This window comes from Periplaneta americana, chromosome 2 (genome assembly GCF_040183065.1).
Source record: "Periplaneta americana isolate PAMFEO1 chromosome 2, P.americana_PAMFEO1_priV1, whole genome shotgun sequence".
Taxonomy (NCBI): Eukaryota; Metazoa; Arthropoda; class Insecta; order Blattodea; family Blattidae; genus Periplaneta; species Periplaneta americana.
In genome coordinates, this window is record NC_091118.1 from 37,093,062 (window position 1) to 37,115,234 (window position 22,173).

The 22,173-nt window shown below is 34.5% G+C and overlaps 1 protein-coding gene across 4 annotated transcripts in view; it reads left to right on the forward strand.

Moving 5' to 3' along the window:
- LOC138692550 (protein tramtrack, beta isoform-like) overlaps positions 1-22,173 on the forward strand; it is a 54,449-nt gene that overhangs the window by 16,029 nt on the left and 16,247 nt on the right. For 2 of the 4 annotated variants that reach the window (XM_069815501.1, XM_069815510.1), the window contains exon 5: positions 253-9,244. The exons of 1 other annotated variant lie outside the window; for it this stretch is intronic. In XM_069815501.1, coding sequence (XP_069671602.1) covers positions 253-881 — 629 coding nt within the window. In that variant the 3' untranslated portion in view covers positions 882-9,244. Of the gene's footprint in view, positions 1-252; positions 9,245-22,173 lie in introns of those variants that run through there. One more of the 4 variants, XM_069815521.1, reaches the window with a different exon arrangement.

The window sequence follows — 22,173 nt, forward strand, 5'->3', positions numbered from 1 at the left end:
AAAATAATGTGCAATACACATGTGTTAACTGTGTAACAGAATCTCGGAATTAGACTCGACTTCGTCTCATATTTTCTAACTTTTCCTCGATTCTGTTATAATAATGTACTTACCTCCCTTATATCACAATATACTATTTTTTTACAGTAATTGAATGATGAGGCTGAGTATTACAATTGGATGTTAAAGAGGTTAGCCTATGCATTTGAATCCTGGTGACATCACTTAGTGATCTGTGCATTGTGTCCACAGCTCAACAGTCTCCTTCTTCTGAAGATTCTGGAGGTGGAAATTTTGGTCCAGATTCTGCAGCAACAGCAGCCGCAACAAATAGAATCCATCTGAGTCCAGGTCCGCACTTTTCCACTATGAAGCTTAGCTCTTCCTCTCCTAGCACTCCTCACACTGCCAGCACCAGTACTGGCAAGCTGTTTGCAACCTGCCTTGTCTGTGGGAAACAGCTCAGCAACCAGTACAACCTGCGTGTGCACATGGAGACGCATCAGAACGTCAACTATGCCTGTGGTGTTTGCAGCCACATCTCACGTTCACGTGATGCCCTTCGCAAACACGTCTCTTATAGACACCCCGGTGAAGGGAGGGATAAGGCAACCCTGACAGGGCCCAGGGAACGTAAATGCGGGACAGAGGGTAGAAATAGGTCTATATTGGGATCGGGGACCAACGGAGTTGAAGGAAAGAATAGAGTTCCACTAGGAATAGGTAGTAACGGTGTAGGAACCCAGGGTCCTGAGGGAATGGATCGGGCAGGCAGCAATGGTATGGGGGGCATTTTAGGGAAAGGGATAGATTGGTTAAGTGAAGAAATGGCCAGTAGAAAAATCAAAGTTATGGCTGATGACGACAATAAGCACCCTTGATGGAGTGTTTTTCATTCTTCGATAAAGTTGTCACTTTTTCGAGTTATAGTTTCATTACACAAGTGTCATAATTTGATATTAGGAAAGTTACAATGGAAAGCTAGCTAGTACCTGATGTACTGAATCCTTTTAAGAAGCTTTACACGAAAATGGGAGCCTGGTGTGAACTGTTCTTCCTGGATTGCTATCCCATTAAGTCAACAAATATTTAATATTCTAATATTTGTGTCATAACACTTGTAGCAGAAGAGATAATTAGGAATTCCGGGCATTGAATTTTGCTTTCAGAGTTGAAAGTAGGCTTTTTTCTTAGTATTCATAAGCTAAATTATTAATAGATTCATATATTATATATTTTTTTCCTCTTGTTGATATAAAATGTTGAATATCAGTGAGTCTTTCAAATCAACCAAACGTGCCTTGAGAGATGCACTTTAGTTTAGTTTTTAAACAGGGTTCTTAACTTGTAAGGATGTAATTTACGATAGGTTTAGCAACAACAAAGATCGAATTGGAACGAAGTTAATGTTAGACAATTATTGTGAACCATATCTATATTTATCAATGTTATTTAATTGTCCCACTTGTCCTTACAGATACAGATATCTATATATATTTATTGCAATACACATTTACACAGTCTCTATATACAATTTAGCTATATTCTATATACATATTTATTATATTTACAATAGTCCTATAGCTCTGTCAAGAGCTGTTCAAGGCCAGTATACCAATTTGCAATCAAATAGCTTTCACATCAAGACAATTATGCTATATATATATATTTATGATATATACCTATAATCTTTTTGCTACTGTTAAGTTGACTTCGTAACTTGTATTTCCTACATTGACGTGTCTGATTACATTTTACCAAAGTTTTCAATTGAAATGTTGACATAAATATTAACTGGTTCTTTTTACATAGAAGATATTTCTTCTGCTGTGAACCTGTTATATAATAGAGTGGTTAATTGAAAGCAAATCAATTTTGGATCTTTGTACAAGCCTTCTTAATGTGATTATAGAGGCCTTCTGTCTACCTCGACCAGTTTGAACCTGCTTTCAGGAATATTGAGATTTCAATAGGAGTGTTGACTATTTTCATATTTTTTGTTTGTTTGTTTGTAAGAGTTCGAAGTTTGTCTTAAATCCTGAGTCAGCACTACAAGAAAGTGAAAGTTTTTAAAACTCCTGTATGTGATTTAAGTATTTGGGTACTTTCTGAAAAGGAATTTCAAGAATTTTGAAAGGAAAGCAAATCCCAAATTGGCAGTTTTTTTATTATTATTATTTATTTACCACACTATTTATTATCTAATTTTAATTTTGAGAAATAGATTTACTTCAATTCCTTATACTTTCATGAAAAGTGATGTTTTCATTTTCGTTTTCAACTAGATTTTTCTGTAAGTTTATTGGAATAGATTGTAATACCAAAGATTTTAACAGTTGGCAGTCATTACTCAAATGTAATGTCTACTACGTTAAGATACCAAATAATTTTATTTAATTTTATAAATGGCCAGTGATTGAACTGCTCAAAGCTTGTTGATTCATCTCCATCATCTCGTGTCAAGTAACATTACTTATTTTGCTGTTCATGTATTGGGGACGTGAACATTGAGTTCCCTTTTGTTGATTGTTTTTGTTTTGTTTTATTTTGTTAAGTATTGTACATTGGTGTTTCTAGTTATTTGGTTGTACTGTACCTTAAGAGTTGTGAATTTGCTGTGATTAATGTTCTATTCAACGTACGGTGGTTTGTTTTAATTGATTGGTTTGTGAAACTTTGCATGACAAAGTGATGGTGGGTGGATCTAGGTGTAAGGTATTTGTATGTTTAAATGCCTGTAACACTAATTGTTAAGTGTTAAAACGAGAAGGGAATGTTTCAGATTAAGATTAATTTTGGAAAATAGACATGATATACATCAGAGGTGGAAAAGTGCGGTTAATAATCAATGCATAATGCATTATTCACATGATGCTGTTAGAATCCAGACTCTCACACTCTTCTACATACTGACAGAATGAGTGAATGAGTTCATTTCAGCAGTAGTTTGTACATATGAACTACTCCCTTATAATCTTCATACAGGATAGCCTATTTAATGTTGCGACCATTAATGTTTGTCATGAAAATAAGTTAGTAACATTTATATTCTTTGTACTTGAGCACTGGGCTTACAATCCCATGGACCAGAGTTCGATCCCCGGCGTACTCATGTTTTATAACTTGTGTTAGCAAGCCTTTAGTCCAGGTAACAAAGGGGTTTTCTTTGGGAGCTTCAGTTCACTTGTGGCATCCCAGCAAATCTCCATCATCATCATCATCATCATCATCATCATCATCATCATCATCATCACAGCTGTACAATAGACCAGCCTCCTATGGCACACCTTGGGCAATGACTGTCTGTAAATTGGTCTACACAACTGACTTCATATGAGTAAATGAACAGTCAAATACCTGCCATTAGTATAAAAATATATGAGTAGCTTAATATCAAAGACGGACATCTGTCGTCTACATAGTTTTGATCTAGAGGCAATTTTTTAATTCATAGTGTTCTTTGTAATATTTAACACAATTTATTTTATAAATGTAGTGTTAGAGTTTGCATATGGTTTCACTATAACTGGAAAGAGCATGAAAAATTGTATAAAAAACCACAGCTATCTAAATTTCGATTGAGGTCAGATGTCCGTCTTTGATATTAAGCTACTCATATGTGCTCTCGAAAAAGCTGAAAGTTAGAATTTATAAAACAGTTATATCCAGATTTTGAGATGGGCAGGGCATGTAGCACACACATATGGGCGAATCCAGAAATGTATATAGAGTGTTAGTTGGGAGGCCGAGATGTAAATGGGAGGATAATATAAAAATGGATTTGAGGGAGTTGGGATATGATAGTATTGACTGGATTAATCTTGCTCAGAATAGGGACCGATTGTGAGCTTATGTGAGGGCAGCAATGAACCTCCAAGTTCTCTAAAAGCCATTTGTAAGTAAGTAAGTAAAAAATATATATATATTCTTTGTAAAAAAAAAGTTAATTCAGCAGTTCTTTAAATGTGTTTGTTAAGTTTATTGCTGTTTGGAAGAGTATGTTCAGTTGTTTGTAAGTGACTACAAGAGCCATCTTTTTACGCCATGAGTTTCCTCTTATAATTCGTCATACTGATTTACCACTTTTTTCTTTTTTCTGATAGTATCTTGGGTGCATTATACTTAAATACCAGATCACTTTAGGACACTTGCGTTCATAGCACAGCAGTGTTCATAACAATGGTTATTCTCTTGTTTGTACGTCCGTTTGGTACACAATGTGAGCTGCTACTGCACGAGAAAAGTGGGGCAGGGACCATTATGTTGATAATACATATATCACCTGGTCTCTAAACGAGCATATCTTCCAATGTAAGATTGCGAAATGCTGATTTGCTGATGTCACCAGATGGCAGAACCTCACTTTCCTTAGTGCAGGTCCCACTGTTTGTATTCAGACGCAAACAAGTTGCAAACTTGGCTCATAGCGGTGCGTATGGATTTTTACAAATAAAAAAGTAATTGGACCCATGTTCATGTAACATATTTTGCTCAAAATGACCTATAAAACTGATTCCTAAAGCACGGATAAAACTTTGTGAATCACCCTGTGTATGCATTAGTAGATTCGAGTGTGATAATAATGATCTCAAGAATGTCCCTTATATTCTGAATGTAATGACATATAGTTAGATATTTGTGATATAAAAATCTCGTGATATTTCTACAAGTAACAAATTGTATAGCATCCAGTCTTTTTAGATATCATAGTAAGTCTGCGTTAGTAGCTCACAAACATAGATCTTAAATAACCAGACTAGTGATTTACATAGAAGAATATTGTTTGTTAAGTAATGATGAGGAAGAAAGACGAAAGCAGAATGACGGCTAATGAAATGAAATTTATGAGATATACAGCGGGATATACGAAATGGGATCACAAACACAATGAAGGTGTAATGGGAGAATTACAACTAGAACCTGTAATTAATCACATAAAACATTATCGGTACAACTGGATAAATCATCTGCATCGCATGCATAGCGATAGAATCCCAAAAGTCATGCTCCACTATCGTCCAAACGGGAAGAGATCTCTCGATTGCCCAAAGAAGCGCTGGATTGAAAATTCAACTGTGAGATTGTAACAGGCCATTTGGCCTAATACTTGAAGGGAAGAAGAAGAAGAAGAAGTAATAATACTCTTGAAAATTTTATATAAAAGCGTGAACTTCAGAAAAGCCTGTCTCCAGTTTTTAATGCCATGAAGGCCCACAGGTTAGCAGGATATTGAGACTCTGACCTGTACAGACAGTCGGTATTAATGGCAGTAGGGATATTAATTAGTCCTATGTGTCAGCCACTATTACTCCCAAGGGAATATTCCTGGTACTCATTTATGTAGAGGCTGAATAAATTCCAGGGTAGTAATGCAGCCAGAAAGATTAGATCAATTAAAAAAACCATGAATGAACCCTTCAGGAATCGAAACCGCGACCTTCTAGCTTGCAGAATTACGCCTTAACCACGATGTTACCATTTGCCCCATAACAATAATATTACACTGAAAATATGGACGAAGGGTTAAAGGCTTCTACCTGGCCTTGAAAATATATTTATTTTATTGGGTTATTTTACGATGCTGTATCAACATCTAGGTTATTTAGCGTCTGAATGAAATGAAGGTGATAATGCCGGTGAAATGAGTCCAGGGTCCAGCACCGAAAGTTACCCAGCATTTGCTCGTATTGGGTTGAGGGAAAACCCCAGAAAAAACCTCAACCAGGTAACTTGCCCCGACCGGGATTCAAACCCGGGCCACCTGGTTTTGCGGCCAGTCGAGCTGACCGTTACTCCACAGGTGTGGACTTGAAAATGTATTTGTATGAATCACTGTATAGTATCTGGAGATCTTGGTTGACAAAACTAAGACAAGTATCAACACAATTTTTCTTCTCTGTTTATTTTGGCTGTGAAGAAAATTGAATTTCCATTTAAAAACAATACAGTTTTCCAGGTTTAAATGTTTTCTAAGTTAGATTTAATTGTATCATTATATTATGAAAGAACCATAAAGTATTTCAACATAACCTGTATGGGAAAGATTAGTGATTGGAACATTAAGTGGAGCATCTGTGTACTAGTCAGATGAAATAGTTTTTCGTATTTGTTTGACAAAATACAAATAATAGAAGTTATGGGTTAAATACTGTTCATTATTTTTTTATATAGGTATATATACAGGGACATCATTTTGTTTTTACTAACATTTCTCATATTAACCTGGCTATACCCCCTTCCACGACCGGAGTTTGATGACACTACTGTAAAACATAAACAAATCACTTTACTAGGTACAGGAGGGAAGAAAATTAGTGCATCCATTTACATAAACTGGGAACTATTACGATTTTGAGTTTGATCATTTTCGTTAGAATTTTATTTAATCAAAATACAGTACACTATATTAACAATAAGTATTTTTTACTCATTAACTGAACTATCCAGGCGGACGTATTCATTATGCAATGTATAGTACACTGTCTACAGCACATTAGCATATAATATGGAGAGTGCATTTAAATTGAAAAATAATCGAAATCTGGATATTTTAAACGAATTTTAAAAAACGATGGACATTCATTTCGATACAGGCTTCAGTTATTTTGTGCACATTATTGAAAACGTTTTTCAGTATAGTTTCTGAAATGTAATATATTTTTTCTTGAATGCAATTCTTTAATTTTTATATTGTAGAATGTTTAGCAAACACAACTGTTTTACAACAACCCCAAAAGAAATAATGCAAAGCACTCAAATCAGTCGACATGGTGGACCATAATCCTGCACCTGTTGAAGTAATTCTGTGCCTACTCTATAACAGAATACCTTACGTACTGTAAATTCAATCTTCACTTCTGCCCGATACGCACAGATAAATTTACCCAGGCATGCTATGTACTGTCCGTCCAAGTGGTTATGTTGCAGGGTTGTAGAAAAGGGGGAGGGATCAAGTAGAAATTACTTACATAACGAGGAAATTTATTTAAATTATTTTAAACACTTTATAATATTACGTAGACGTCCAATTCCTAAAGCAAATGTTTTCAGAAAAGAGCTAAGACAGCCCAGTCATTAGCCTTTACAGAGGGGCCAGCAGAAACGGGTGGGGGAAACCGGGAAGTGATGTAACCAAACGTACACAGTACTTATGCGAAAATATGATTAGATAATTAATGCACTTTATTCACTGGAAAATACGACCATATTTCTGGAACGTACTACACTCATTCACTCAGCACTGTTTACTATGACCGTAAGACGACTTTGACTGCATACGCGGGTCTTGGTTCTATGTGGAGGACGGGTGCAAGTTTACTAGTAACACTCAAGTAATAGCATATTGTAGGAATAGATACAGGATCTTTGGTGAGAGAATAGATATTGCAATAGGAAACTGTCTGGATAGATTTGCCAGAGTGCTGAAATTGTCAAATGACCCCAGCCCAGGCTACAATATTGAACAACTTGCAAAGAAGTTAGTACATTATCTCACGCTGTTTGCTTTAGCTATTTGAAAAAAGTTTTAATTACTTGTCAGGTGCAATTGAAATGAAATTCATCATAGGTCTTCATAGTTAATAAGTAATATTTTGTACTATGTTTCATCTTGTACAAAATTAGACTTTTTTTTTTTAAATAATAATTTAATTTAGCAGGGCAAAAATATAATTCTAATTTCTGAAACATCATAATTTCTCATAGTAGTGCAAATGATTGATTATTTTAATGAAGTGTCATTGTTAGCATTATTAACCAGCCTCATGGTCTAGTGGTCAGAGCTTCTGGCTATAGTTCATGAGGTCCCGGGTTCGATTCCCGGTTAGAGCACAGGAATTTTTCCTTAAAGGGGATTATTCCTGTGTTCGTCCATGGTCTGGAATTTAGGTTAAGTTTAGATTTAAGACCTCTCCTGGCACCACATTATCATAATCATCCTATCACATCATCGGGGTAATGTAACTCCGCCTTCCAGGCGCCCCAACCTCAGAAGTGGGTTACAACTAAGCCATGGCCAGGAGAGAATACCAGAAATGTCGAAAAGACAACCTGGTGGCATTGGATAAAAAAAAAAGTTTACTAGTAGAAGAGGTGGGAGGGAAGTACATCCAAAAACTCATGTACAATAAAAATGTCCCTAGGCCTACTTTTTTTTCCATTATTGAAAGTGGTGTTTCGAAAAATATCACATCTATTACAGACTTGAATTGAATTAGTTCTTAAAACTGTTTAGAACACAGACCGAGTTCTATCCGCCTCTGATGTATAACATGACTTGTTATAATTATTTAAAAAGGAAATGAAATTGTGCTTGGAAGCATTTGGACATTGAAATCTGATTTCAAACAGCATTTAAACATAAACAGAAACATCTAGACATTTAATGTGATTAAAATGTTATTTGAAATAAGTGGTGTTTTGAGCAGGTTGTATAAGTATCATAGTATTAAGAAAGACTAAGTGAGAATGGATGGAGTGGGTTTTACTCTCTTCCACAGATATCAGTACAGAGTACTGCTCTTGACTATTCCTTGTCATACGATTATAGCAGTACAAGTTTGCATGCTAAAAATCTGATTTTCAGAATGTTTATTATAGGAAAATTTTGTGTAGTGTTTTGGTTGGTATTTTATTATACATGTTTTCATATTATTTACTTTGAGTCTTGACGGGTTTTTTTTTTCTGTAATCAGCCCACCTGGTCATTGCAGTTCAATACTTGTTCACTAGTCAGCCAGTCTTTGTGGAATATTTTAAATATTCCTCAACAGAATATCACTCTCAAGAGTCCATCCATATAATGCACACCTAATAATGCTGTGTCCTTAAATATTTTACAGTTATATCATATGAAGTTTTTTAAAAAGAAACTTCAGCATATGAAATAGTTAATATATCGTAGAAATGAGTATATCCATTAAAACATTATATGAGAGATCATTTTTCTCAATTAGTATCATAGATGCTACCAAAGGTTTCCATCATCAGGGGTCATGGTCGTATTTATTATAATTGTTAAATAGCATCTAACTGTACCAAAGAACATCAACAGATTAACTGCATTTTAATATTCTCTGAACTGCCATTCTTTTGTTTGTGAAGTAAGGTACGAGAATGGCTTCCAAATACAACTTTCATTATATATGTTACATTTGTGGTTGAATCATTTGTTGAGAATGGCAATTGTTTGTGCCTTAGAGCTCAAGGAAAAGTAAAGAAAGAATGGAAATATGTAAAAATTTAATTATGAGTCGTTTTATTTATTTTTTATGATATCTTCATATTCACAAGAATATGTCAGTAGGTTTGAATGACTGAACAAGACTTTGGTTTCATTTTTCTTTACTTTAAAACATAATGTTAATTCATGTTACTTTGGTTCAGTGTATAATTTTATGAAAATTGGCTGCTTCGAAGATATTAATAGTTTTGCACCTTTACAGTATATCATTTATGGTGTGTGCCTAAGATTTCAACCAAGTAATTTTCCTAACCTCAAATTACTGATTTCGCTTTGATAGCTTAGATATTTGTTGAAGTAAAATAAGTAATATTACAGACATATAATAAAGTAAAGCTTACAAAACAGAAACTGCTATGAGTCTGAGCAATTCAACTATCAAGAACCTTTTGAGGCGTGTTATCTCTGCAGTTTAACATCATTTTGAAATTTAAAACTATATTATTCTTCCCGGTCCATATGTGATGAATGAAATTCCTCTCTATTCTTCTGTGAAAACTGAATTAACTACAAAATGCATTGCTCCCCCCCCCCCCCCATAAATACATCGACATCCTTAACTATCTTTAAATAACATGTAGGCATATTGTGAGGCATATCTACCATTAAGTGATACCAGATTTTAGATATTGGCTTACAAATTCTCAGTGAGATTACCATAATAGTGTGCACATGTGCGTGTGTTTGGGTAGGTATGTGGTGTGTACATTGACGTACGTGTGTATGGGTAGAATATGTGATGTGTGTATGCGTGCATGTGCATATGGACTTCAAACTTTCTAAAAACTTCTATTTTTTTAATAACCTATATTTATTTTTTTGTGCTAATATTCTTCAGTTAGAATGTTACTGGTACTTAATATGAATTACGTAGAAACTAAATTAATTCAAGGCTTTTAACCATTTGATGTATTCTGTGGTATGGCTTCTATGCTTACAAATTTTATTTTCTCACTACCAGTATATGAAGGATATGGAAAGTAATGCAGTGTTACAAAAATTCAACTTATATAATATTACGAATATACAAAGTTATTAAAAAAAACATAGAACTATTTCAAGAATTTTGTGGTGAAGAAACCTAAGAAGAACATTACTGAAGCACCGTAAATTATGTTTAACTGTGGAACACTTTCAAGTTTTCACACTGTCTATATATTTACATTTTAAGCTTAACATGTTAAATATCGAAATGATATTCCAGTCCATTTATCATTTCAGCTAAAATGTCAAGCCTCATAGCTTCAACAGTTGACCCAACTTTTAGTTGTAAGTCTTGACGTTATTTTGGTGAAGGAGCGTGTTTTACATATTGCTTACATTATCTTAAAAAGCTGAGAAATGAAAGTTTATGCACATAACAACATGTCTCCATGTGTTGCAACTGTCCACTGCTAGGGGCATGAATCATAGATTTCTAGCAGACTGGAGTGTACAGAGTTTTTATTTTAAAACTTCCCAGTCTAAATAACTATTTCAATTACATTTTATTTAAACAAAAAATACATCAATTTAAATATTGAGGGGGAAGTTTAAAATCAGTGTTGAATTGCATTTTAGGTTTCACCCTCTCACTCTCCACCTCCTTTCGAAATTTTAAATGGCACCCCTATATTGTTTTGTTTAGTCAACTGTCCAAAGACAGGTTTGAATCTCACAAGTGACACCAATAAGGCATCATTATGAGGCAAGTTGTTGTTGTTTTCTAATGCCAGGCGTTTGACAATAAAGTCATTTGACCTCTTGCACTCCATTATTTTTCAAAGATATTATCATGACCAGCCACTGAAGCACAGATTTTGAGGTGTTCCGAATCCATTTCTTGGTTTGAGTTGCACAATGGGCAGTTAGGGGACTGATATATTCCAATTCTATGCAGGTGTTTGGCCAAACAATCATGGCCTGTTGCCAATCTAAATGCAGCTACAGACGATTTTCGTGGTAAATCGGGAATTAACTGTGGATTATGATGCAGAGAGTTCCACTTTTTCCCTTGGGATTGTGTTATCAAATTTTGTTTGTTGAAGTCTAAGTATGTAGATTTAATAAATCTCTTCACAGAGTAATACGTAGATTTAGTAACAGGTCTGTAAGTAGCAGTGCTGCCCTTCTTTGCTAAAGCATCCGCATTCTCGTTTCCCAGGATTCCACAATGGGATGGTATCCATTGGAATACAATTCTTTTATTGAGTGATATTAATTGAGAGAGCATTTTAGTTATTTCTGCTGTTTGAGATGAAGGTGTGTGTTTAGAGACTATTGATAGAATAGCTGCTTTGGAGTCTGACAATATAACTGCATTTTTAAATTTACTGATGTGGCATAGAAGATTCCTGAGACTTTCACTTATTGCAATGATTTCTCCATCAAAACTTGTTGTTCCATACCCAAGAGATCTATAAAGTGAGAAGAGACAGCAAGTAGGCCAGGCGATAATGGGGTAGGATGGCCAGTTCCTTTCCCCATCCATTGCATACAATCATTGATTAGCCACATATTCCACTAATCAGACTTCAGAACCCCTTATATTATGATACTTAAATTTGAAAGAGTATGCAATTGTTTATACATCACATTCATTTGTTCTCACATCTTTTGCTTTCTATCATCACCTGGCAACACCTGGGTTGTTATTGTCAGTTGCTTTTAGGCTGAAAACCACAGAACAACAAAATAATGTAACTGCACGGCGCATGTTACGACAGGAAAGCAGAGAACTGGTACGCTCCTGGTGGTCTGGCTGAGAAGCTAAACATTTGAACATTTGAGCGCGATATAGGTGGTTTTGTTGATCAAATTATAAAGATTGTTAAAGATGAATGTTATTATTTTTTGTGTTTATGTTATTTGCTTAAGATAATAAGTGCAAAAGAACAAGTATAATAGTACATTATGCAACGAGCCTATAATGGTAGTAATTAAGATGCGAGGATGTTTATGAAACGAGCGCAAGCGAGTTTCATAATTTTCATACGAGCGTCTTAATTACCATTATAGGCAAGTTTCATACGACTTTTTATGCTCGACCATATTTCTAACTTGAAAGTATTCATAAGTATTCATGTTATTGTTATGTGAGTGAGTGCAATAGCCTACCTCATGAATTGTGAGATGTGCGCAGATGTGAAAGTATTGATTTTTTCCGGGAAACGAATGTCGACGACCTTAATATAATCTAGAGGGTAAGATAAACATTAGTCTTGATATAACCTTGAAATTGAATTCGACATTGAAAAACAAGATGACAAATTGAATTTACTTGAACATTATTTACAATTAACGCTAATTATTATAGTAACAGAACATAACCTTCTGCAACAGTATTGGATTTCCAGCCTCCGTGACCTTTCGATAGTTGTCTTTCGATTGCATATCTGAGAATAATCGAAAACCTGAACTTTAATGAATAGGTGTACTTTAATGACATGCATTAAAGGACTGCTACCAGGTGTATAATTACTACATTTCGGCATGGTCGAGCATAAATAAAATATTAGTTGTTCTGATGAAATTTTCACTTATTTTCTTAATTAAATAACATAAATATACAAACGACTCATAAAATAGTCATCAAGCTCTCGTCTCAGAAGAAACATGGCGGCTATTTTGTTGTTTTCTGTGGCTTTCTGTTTACTACGAGATATATTTCGTATACAGTGGTCTTTCCCACTAGCATCCAATCAGAAAATTCCATTGAAATGTGTACCGCTTCTGCTGGTCGGGCAACAAAACAATGGCCTGCACAGTCTTGCTACCAGAAACTCTTCTCTCAGTTTCACTCCCCTACTGAAAACACATGAGTAAGAAGTCATTGAATGCTCGGTTGGTCATGTCATGAAAAGAAAACATGAATTCCTAATGCGTGTTCCAGCAATAATAAATTTTCTTTTCCCTTTTCTGCACTATGCATGTGATCCAAAAAAAGTACATATCTTGTTCCTTCCAAATGTGTCATAATAGTGGATGTTGAGGGAAAATCCATGAGTGCCAGTTTTAATTCAGATTAATCACACTTACTGACAGACCGCCAATGTAAGGAGTTGGATATGATGGTAGGAACTGGATTAATCTTGCTCAGGGTAGGGACTGGTGGCGGGCTTATGTTAGGGGGCAGTGAACCTTCGGGTTCTCTAAAAGCCATTTGTAAGTGAGTAAGTAGACAGTTATGGCCGCTTATATGACTAGCACAATGGAATTGAGCTCACATGATATCCTTACAATATGAGATATAATAGTGACTGCAGTAAATCAGTAGGTTTGGGTGTATTCTTGAAGAAGTTTTCATTTCGAGAACTTACACTGTCCCAAATGAGGACAATGTGTTTAGTTGATGTGTTCAAATGGAGTGTGTATCTAACATTTATTGATAGTGTAAAATCTTAAAGTGTTCAGTTGTTAAACACTGTTTATTTCAGTACTGTAAGTTATTGGTTCTCTATATTCAATTGTTATAAAGGTTAAAATGTTTCTTGATTAGTTGTACAAGTTTTCAACATTCATGACGACAAAAATGTGATTTTTAACATGCCATCTGTCTGTCTGACCCCGAACTATGAATGGAATTTGCTCATACTCAGTATGGAGTCAATTTAGCCACGGAATATGGCATGAAAGATGGTAATTTTTATTCAGAATTTACACAGAATTCTGATATGCTCAAAATTTGCTGTAATAAATTATATATATATTTTTTTTTTTGCGTAAGAAATGAAAGAGCTTAGATTGTACGTCCGTGAAAATGTTTGTATTACATTAATAGTTTCCTACAAAATTATGCAGCAACTAAGTAGGAGTTTTTTCTGCCTTTATACTGAAGAAAGGGCACAAATAGCCATAGTAGCTGATGCGCCTTTTTTAAACCCCACTAACTGACTATACTGAGGAGGACCTTCAGGCTTATTGAACCTTATCACTCATTTAAGAATGCTTGTTGAGTCCAAACAGTCACTATCTTGTGACTCAGCTATCTGCCGATTCAACTATGCCACATCTGTGGGTCAAGTGCTAGTGCATTGGTCTTCTATTCAGGCAGCCCGGGTTCGACCCTCAGCCAGGTCGTGATGGACAAATCAGACATTGCAGAGGTTTTCCTCAGGATACTCCCATTTTCTTCTGTCTTTCCAGTAACCCTCCACATTCCTCTCATTTCAACTATCATCTTCAGTAATCAAAAATAGGCTGGAGTGAAGTGGAGTGAGTGTGGGTTTCCGATGCTGATATAGGAAGGGCTTGGGACTTATTGGGCTACTCATCCAGTTTGGAACCTGGTGCTGGCAGAGCTGAGGCATGATGGCCCTCCTGTCAGTATCAGATTGACGTCACTGAGGCCACCTGCAGGACACGGACAATTAGGGTTGCCAGATTTTCAAACTGAAAACATGACTGATTGTCAATCAACAGGCAGGAAAGGAAGCATCTAGTGACTGATTGTAGCATTCTTCGTTGTTATTTTGTCTTTAGCTCCTTGGAATAGATAGTCGAGCAAGGAATCTCCATGTATTGCAGTGTTATGACTATGAAAGGAGGAGATTTTTTTAAGAGTGTGAATGTAGGTAATTTGACATATCTTTTTACTTAAGACTATCACCTTATGATGAAGTAGATATTGCTGAAAAAATATGTAAATAAAACAATGGGGATCATTAATAAAATCATGAAACCTTCACTAGTACAAAGACACACAAGAATAGGCTTGTATAAAACCTTAGCACAGCCAGTATTAAGCTATGGTAGTGAAGCATGGACTGTGAAGAATAAAGACATCAGTAGAATAACAGCAAGTGAGATGAGGTTCATGAGAGCAACAGCTGGATATACTCGCTGGGATCATAAAAAAAATGAGGACATAATGCAAGAACTTCAAATAGAACCCATTATGCAGTTCATCAGCAAATATCAACTTCAGTGGAAGGGTCATCTCGAATGAATGAATCGATGCAGAATTCCAAAAGCACTGTTTCATTACCATCCATATGGCAAAAGATCTCTAGGCCGTCCAAAGAAGAGATGGACTGAAAATTCTAGTTTGAGACCGTAACAGGCCACTTGGCCTAATACTTGTTAGGAAGACGACGATGACGACTATTTTAATTGCTGCATATTACATGTTACATGTAAGCATCATCTAACAACACCTAGTTTTATTTCAAAATACGTCATCAAAAATCTTCGGACATTTTAAGTGACAGATTTAAAATTAATTAAAACGACTGTTAGTCAAAGAGTTCAAATTTGAATATTGAATTATTATTGTTTGCTTTCCTTTTATGTAGCGTTTTTTTTGTGTTGACATAATATTTTAAGTTTATTACTCAGCCAAACTAATGATTATTAATGAATTAGTCATTATCTGAGTAGTGAACAAAATAATCATTGTTGTGTGTAGATTTTCTGTCTTGTGACTTTTATTTAACATTATGTAGCAGAAAGTAGATTGGATTTATTTAGTATAGTCAATTTATACATTGAACCAAAGTATATTTTACGCATTTTATAATGCTGTATTCCTGTGGATATGAGAAGTGAAACCTTCCAACCAACTCAATAAGAGCTAAATCCTTGATTTGTTGGCTCCAGTAACTACAAGAAATATTAACCAGTATTTTTATCTAATACCTAACTTCATCTGATTGAAATTCTTAGAGTAATTTTTTTCCTCTTTATTTCGTAAATACGATTTTCCCATCAACTTTTGCACTCATTACTAAGGATTCAGATGCAAGTTTTAGTATTGGCAGGTGCAGGGATACCATTATGTGTGGATCCAGTTAACTACCCTAATTACTAATTTAAATTAATAATAGTCTCCTTTTGTGTTTTATATATATGAAAAATATAATGTAGTTACATGAGAAGATGGTGGATATATTGTAGTCTTATGTTCTCCAGCAAGCAGACGACCAGCTGATGTGTAAGAAGCAAGCATATTGTTGCTTATTAAGTATTTTACATCTTCATCAGCTTCATCATCTCTTTAGAATTGCACCATGTAGTCTGTTTCTGCGAACCTCAAGATAGGCATTCTTGACTGTTTTGTTAATACTTAAATAATCTCTAATTTTGATGTTACATTGGAACTTAATGAAATGCTCATTTTGGAGTATATATTCCTCCATGCATTGTAAGGAAAATTTCCAACTTTTTTGGTATTTCTTTATTTTGTTGACTGTGTAAAAAACTTAAGAGTTATCTCTATTGCACTTTTGCTGGTGATGATATACAGGGACATCATTTTATTTTTACTTCAATTTTTATTGTACCTGAGTTTTTGAATGTACTTCAACTCCCACCCCTTCTACTAATGAAGTTCCAACTGTCCTCCACACAGAACCTAGGCCACATATAGTAAGCAGTACTGAGTTAGTATAGTACGTTCCAGAAATATGTTCGCGTTTTCCAGTGACGAAAGAGCTTTCAATATTGAATTATATTTTCGCACAGGTACTGTCCGTTTGCCTATGTCGCATCCCGATTTCTTCCACCCACTTCAGGAATTGGACGTTTAAGTAATATTATACAACTGTTTAAAATAACTTAAATAAAATGGCCTAGTTAAGTAATTAACTGTCACGTGATTTCCCCCCTTTCTACGATCCTGCGGCATAATCACTTGGACGGACAGTAGATAGCATGTCTGAGTAATTTTGTTTGTGCGGGTCGGGCAGAAGTGAAGAATGAATTTACAGTACGTAAGGTACTCTCTTATAGAGTAGGTACAGAATTATTTCAACATGAGTTACTGGTACGAATGACGAAACTGGAAATTGGAATTAGATGCAATAATCTATATTGCGATAATATGTACAAAAGGACTGAAGCCTGTATCGAAATGAATGGCCACCATTTTCAAAAATGTGTTTAAATATCCATATTATGATTATTTTTCAATTTAACTTCATTCTCTATATTGTACACTTATGTGCTGTAGACAGTATAATATACACTGCATAATGAATACGTTCGCATGGATAACTCAATTCGTGAGTAAAAACACATTCTTAATACAGTACTGTATTTTGATTAAACAAAAACATAATGAAAATTATCAAACTCAAAATCGCGATATTTCCTAGTTTACATAAATGGATGAACTACTTTTCTTCCCTCCTATACCTAGTAGTGATTTGTTTGTGTTTTACGCCAGTCTCATTGAACTCCAGTCGTGGAAGGGGATAGCAAACTGTGTTTCAAGTTTTTGAGATTTTTTTTTTATATAATTATATTTCACCTTCATAATTTCAGAGTGTGACTTTTAATGTTATATAGCCATAATTTTACTGTCTGCTCCTCATGAGAAAGACTGGAAAGAATTTGCCGTGGATTAAGTGTCAAAGATTTCAGTGTGAGCAGATCTTGTTACCAGATGCTGTAAAAACTTTTTTTTTTCCAAATAGGTCCACAGTATTTACTTATTAGTTAATATTATGCTAGAATCATAAATGACACATTAACATATTTTGCGTTCGCTGCTGTGAAGTAATGGTTAACATGTCTGGCCATGAAATGAGTGGGTCTGGGTTCAAATCCTGGTTGAGACAAGTTACCTGGTTAAGATTTTTCCGGGCTTTGCTCTCAACCCATTAAGAGCTAATGCTGGGTAACTTTCGGCGCTGGACCCTGGACTCATTTTTCTGGCATTATTACCTTCATTTCACTCAGATGCTAAATAATCACCACAGTTGATAAAGTGTCGTAAAATAAACCAATTTAAAAAAACATTTTGCCTACCCTCTCTGTTGCTTGTGTGACAGAAAAATCCATTTTTGGCTTTGCATCATACATTTTGATAACATTGGCCTTAATTTGTTTAATTTTGCTATGAAAAATCCATTTTTGGCTTTGCATCATACATTTTGATAACATTGGCCTTAATTTGTTTAATTTTGCTATGAAAAATCCATTTTTGGCTTTGCATCATACATTTTGATAACATTGGCCTTAATTTGTTTAATTTTGCTATGAAAAATACATTTTTGGCTTTGCATCATACATTTTGATAACATTGGCCTTAATTTGTTTAATTTTGCTATGAAAAATCCATTTTTGGCTTTGCATCATACATTTTGATAACATTGGCCTTAATTTGTTTAATTTTGCTATGAAAAATCCATTTTTGGCTTTGCATCATACATTTTGATAACATTGGCCTTAATTTGTTTAATTTTGCTATGAATAGTTTTTCCACGTTTTCATGCACTGAAAATTTTAAAATCATTCTTAAAACTTGCTATACTCTCAAGTTCACACTCTACTGTCACCTATACAATTGTGCTTGATATTTTCAACAGCAGTGTAATAATGTGCTATAGTTCAAAACTCTCGAGATTCGACTAATTGCAACCACAGTTCTGCACCATCGATCTTGCCTATTGAAAGTTTTTCCAAAATGACAAACTCCATCACACCATCACAAAGATCTTGTGAGCCCCACAATGTCACTTTTTCACAAAACCATCTTTCAATAATCCCATTCATCTAATTATGTTTTTATTTAATACCTATTTTACATGTTTAATTCTGAAATATTTCACTTGATCTCTGTCCTTTGTTTCTTAGCATCTAGTTTGAAATATTGCTAATAACCACAATTCATAATTTTGAACGAATATTTATTCAAATTTTAGTTTTATTTAATATATTACGATTTGCTAATCTAGACTGTCAGTTTTCTGCTCCAGATATACGACCCTAAGTTGTAATGGACAGACTTCAGACTAATGCCCTTGTCCTAAAATTAATATTTTCCGAGATATGAGTACTTGTTCATCAATATCATAGTTATATATTCAATGTAATTTCCATTAAAAACAAAAATCACTATTCTGAGAGATGACAATATTGCTTAAAACAAGGAGGGAAAGTAATAAACATGGGTTTTAAAATTACATTTTGTACGAAACAAGGGCTTTGGAATTGTTAATGTAGGAGCAGCATATAATGACTAAGAAGTGATACTTCCTATCTACAAAAATTGCCATTTAGTTTGACTACATTATTATTTACATTAACTGCATTATTATTATGTTCACAACATTGGAAAGTTAACTAATATTTTGTCCTCGAGTAGAAGATCTTGAAAAGCAGGAACATATACTGTGTATAAAACATTTGTGTAGTTTGAGAAAAATTAATTTTTGAAATAGTTGTTTGATTCACCTGCATATTTACAGATATGAGATATCACTTCTTAGCCATCGACATATTTTAATGTAAGTAAGATCTTTGCTTGTTTCTTATTGGGTGTACAGTATCATATCAGAAATGCAGTAAACAAAAGGGTAACAAGGTTCGAGTACCTAAGACATAAGGCAGAAGAATGCATTACAGTGAATGGAAATCACATTGAACATCTCCTACGATGTTGAAGAGCAAGTAATCATATCTTGGAAGGTATTAATTTTAGGACCCATGCTTATTATACTTCACTTTCTTATTTCGATGAATATTAGACCTCTCAAAATACTGAATGTTTGTTTTAGCACCTAACATGAAGGTATTCAAAATCAAATAGGGTATAAGCCATAACATGTATTTGAGATAAAAGTTAAAAAAAATAGATCTCATGGAATGCTTGTAATAATATAACGCATTATGATATTGGGAAAAGTATATGGTATACCTCCTAAAAAGTAGTCAGTCATGGGACTACTTTTTGGTAGCAGGGATGGTATCTCCAAATTTACATGGGGCATATTAAAACTTTTAGTATTCAACACCAAACTGTGAAAAAAATTATCATAGGCATCATCAAAGATTCCTGGAGCATTTTGAATCAAAATTTATATGTCACTTAATATTTTTCAAATACTCAAAAATTTTTGTTTTCTAGAATTAAGATCCTTGTGGTCTGCCAATGTTATTGGTCTGATGTTTTTGAAAAAAAAAAATATATATATATTTTTCAATTATTTAACAGAATTCGTGCAAGCTTTTTGGAGAAAGTAGCATTCAGGATTGGCAATACTGGAGATAACAAAATGCTGTATCTGCATATCCACATACAACTATATTTCTAGCAAACTGGTCGACTGTGCTTCGAGAGATGAAAGTAATTTCGGACAGTGGAATTAATTGACAAAGATACTTGTATGCAGGAAGTGTAAACGACAAGTTTAAAACCATTCATACATTAATGCTATCCACAGAAGTACTTGTTATCCCACTTGACTTGTAAAAATTGCAGAATTTATAGTAGTTTTCTATCATGTTCCATTGTTTTGAAGTGGTCTGTCATGCCCTGATCTTCACAGGTGTCATTTAGTATCCACCTTGTACAGCATTCATATGAATGTCTTTTGTTAATGTCCCCCCCCACCCAGAGATCAGAATTACTGGTTTATTTTCTATATGTGTAATGTTTGGCAAGGTTATGAAATTGTATTCTGATCTTTAACGGAAATGTTATATAAGTAGTTACTACGAGTATATGGATTGTCTTTAAATTTCATTATGACCAGCCAGTTGTCACATATTAATATGAGTGAACATTTCCAAGAAGGATGTAAAATAATGAGGTGGCTCTCCTGTCATATGTATTGGTATTTATAATATATTCAATATGCAGGAACAACTGGGTGAGTGAATTATCTCCCAATTAGAATATGGCAACATAGCTCTCGGTAAGCAATTACATACACTTTACACTGCAGACTCATTCACACAGTCGTGATAATATGAGTGGTTGAGTGGAAGCTAAGGCGATATTAGTTGTACCATTGTATGTTCGTGATTATAATTTCAGCTTAAAATGTCACACAGATATAGTATTGCACAAAGTTTTTTTTTTTATACTGTAACTATATGTTAACAAGTTGGTCCATGAAGTTAGAAGGTGATATGAAGAAAGATTCCCAGATTCCACATCATTCAGCAATTCATGACCTTATGAATAAATTCTGAAACACAAGCTACAGATAAGGTTACCATGTCTTGAAAAACAAAAAATGAGGACACTGTATCAATTGGACCCTTCCAAACCCTAAACAACATCTTACAGATACAAATTTACACAATAAAACAAGTCATTCAATTTCAGACAATTAAAATGAACTCAAATTTTTATACATCTTTATTACACAACTTTTAACACTGTATCGGTTCGGAATATGTATGATAAGACTTTCCTGTGTTAAACTTCAACGTACCTCGTTTACATGTTTCGACCTATTTATGGGTCCTCTTCAGAACTGGTCGTTGTTGGTCTTGGCGCCTCTTGTTCTGTTTCCTGTGAGGGTGCGTTTGTGTGGTATAGTGTAGAGTCAAAACATCTCAACACACAACACAAACAAACAAATACAACCACACAGGCATATACAAACTCAAATGTAACACCTGCAACAACTTCTACATAGGACAGACAGGCAGATCGTTTCAAACACGTTACAAAGAACACATCACAGCCATAACAAAATTACAGAACACCTCCACATATGCAGAACACATCACAAATGCTAACCACACCCACAGAGACATCAACACAGACATGGAAATACTACGCATCCAACCAAAAAGCCAGAAACTAAACACACTAGAACAATATGAAATATACAGACACACAAAAACACACCCCAACGAAATTCTCAACACACAACTCAACTTCAAAACGCACACATTCTTTGACTCTACACTATACCACATGAACGCACCCTCACAGGAAACAGAACAAGAGGCGCCAAGACCAACAACCAGTTCTGAAGATGACCCATAAATAGGTCGAAACAGGAAAGTCTTATAACACATATTTGAAATTTTTAATATAGGCCTACTGCACTTTTTGATACATAATTTCTGAATTATTATAATTTGTAATAGAAATAGGTCTACGTAAAAACTAAAAGAGTGAACTTCGCTGTTCAATCAAATTTCATTCATGTTCCAATAGAATCTTACTTCATTTAAACAGTCATGAATATTTCTCTGTTGATCTGATTTTG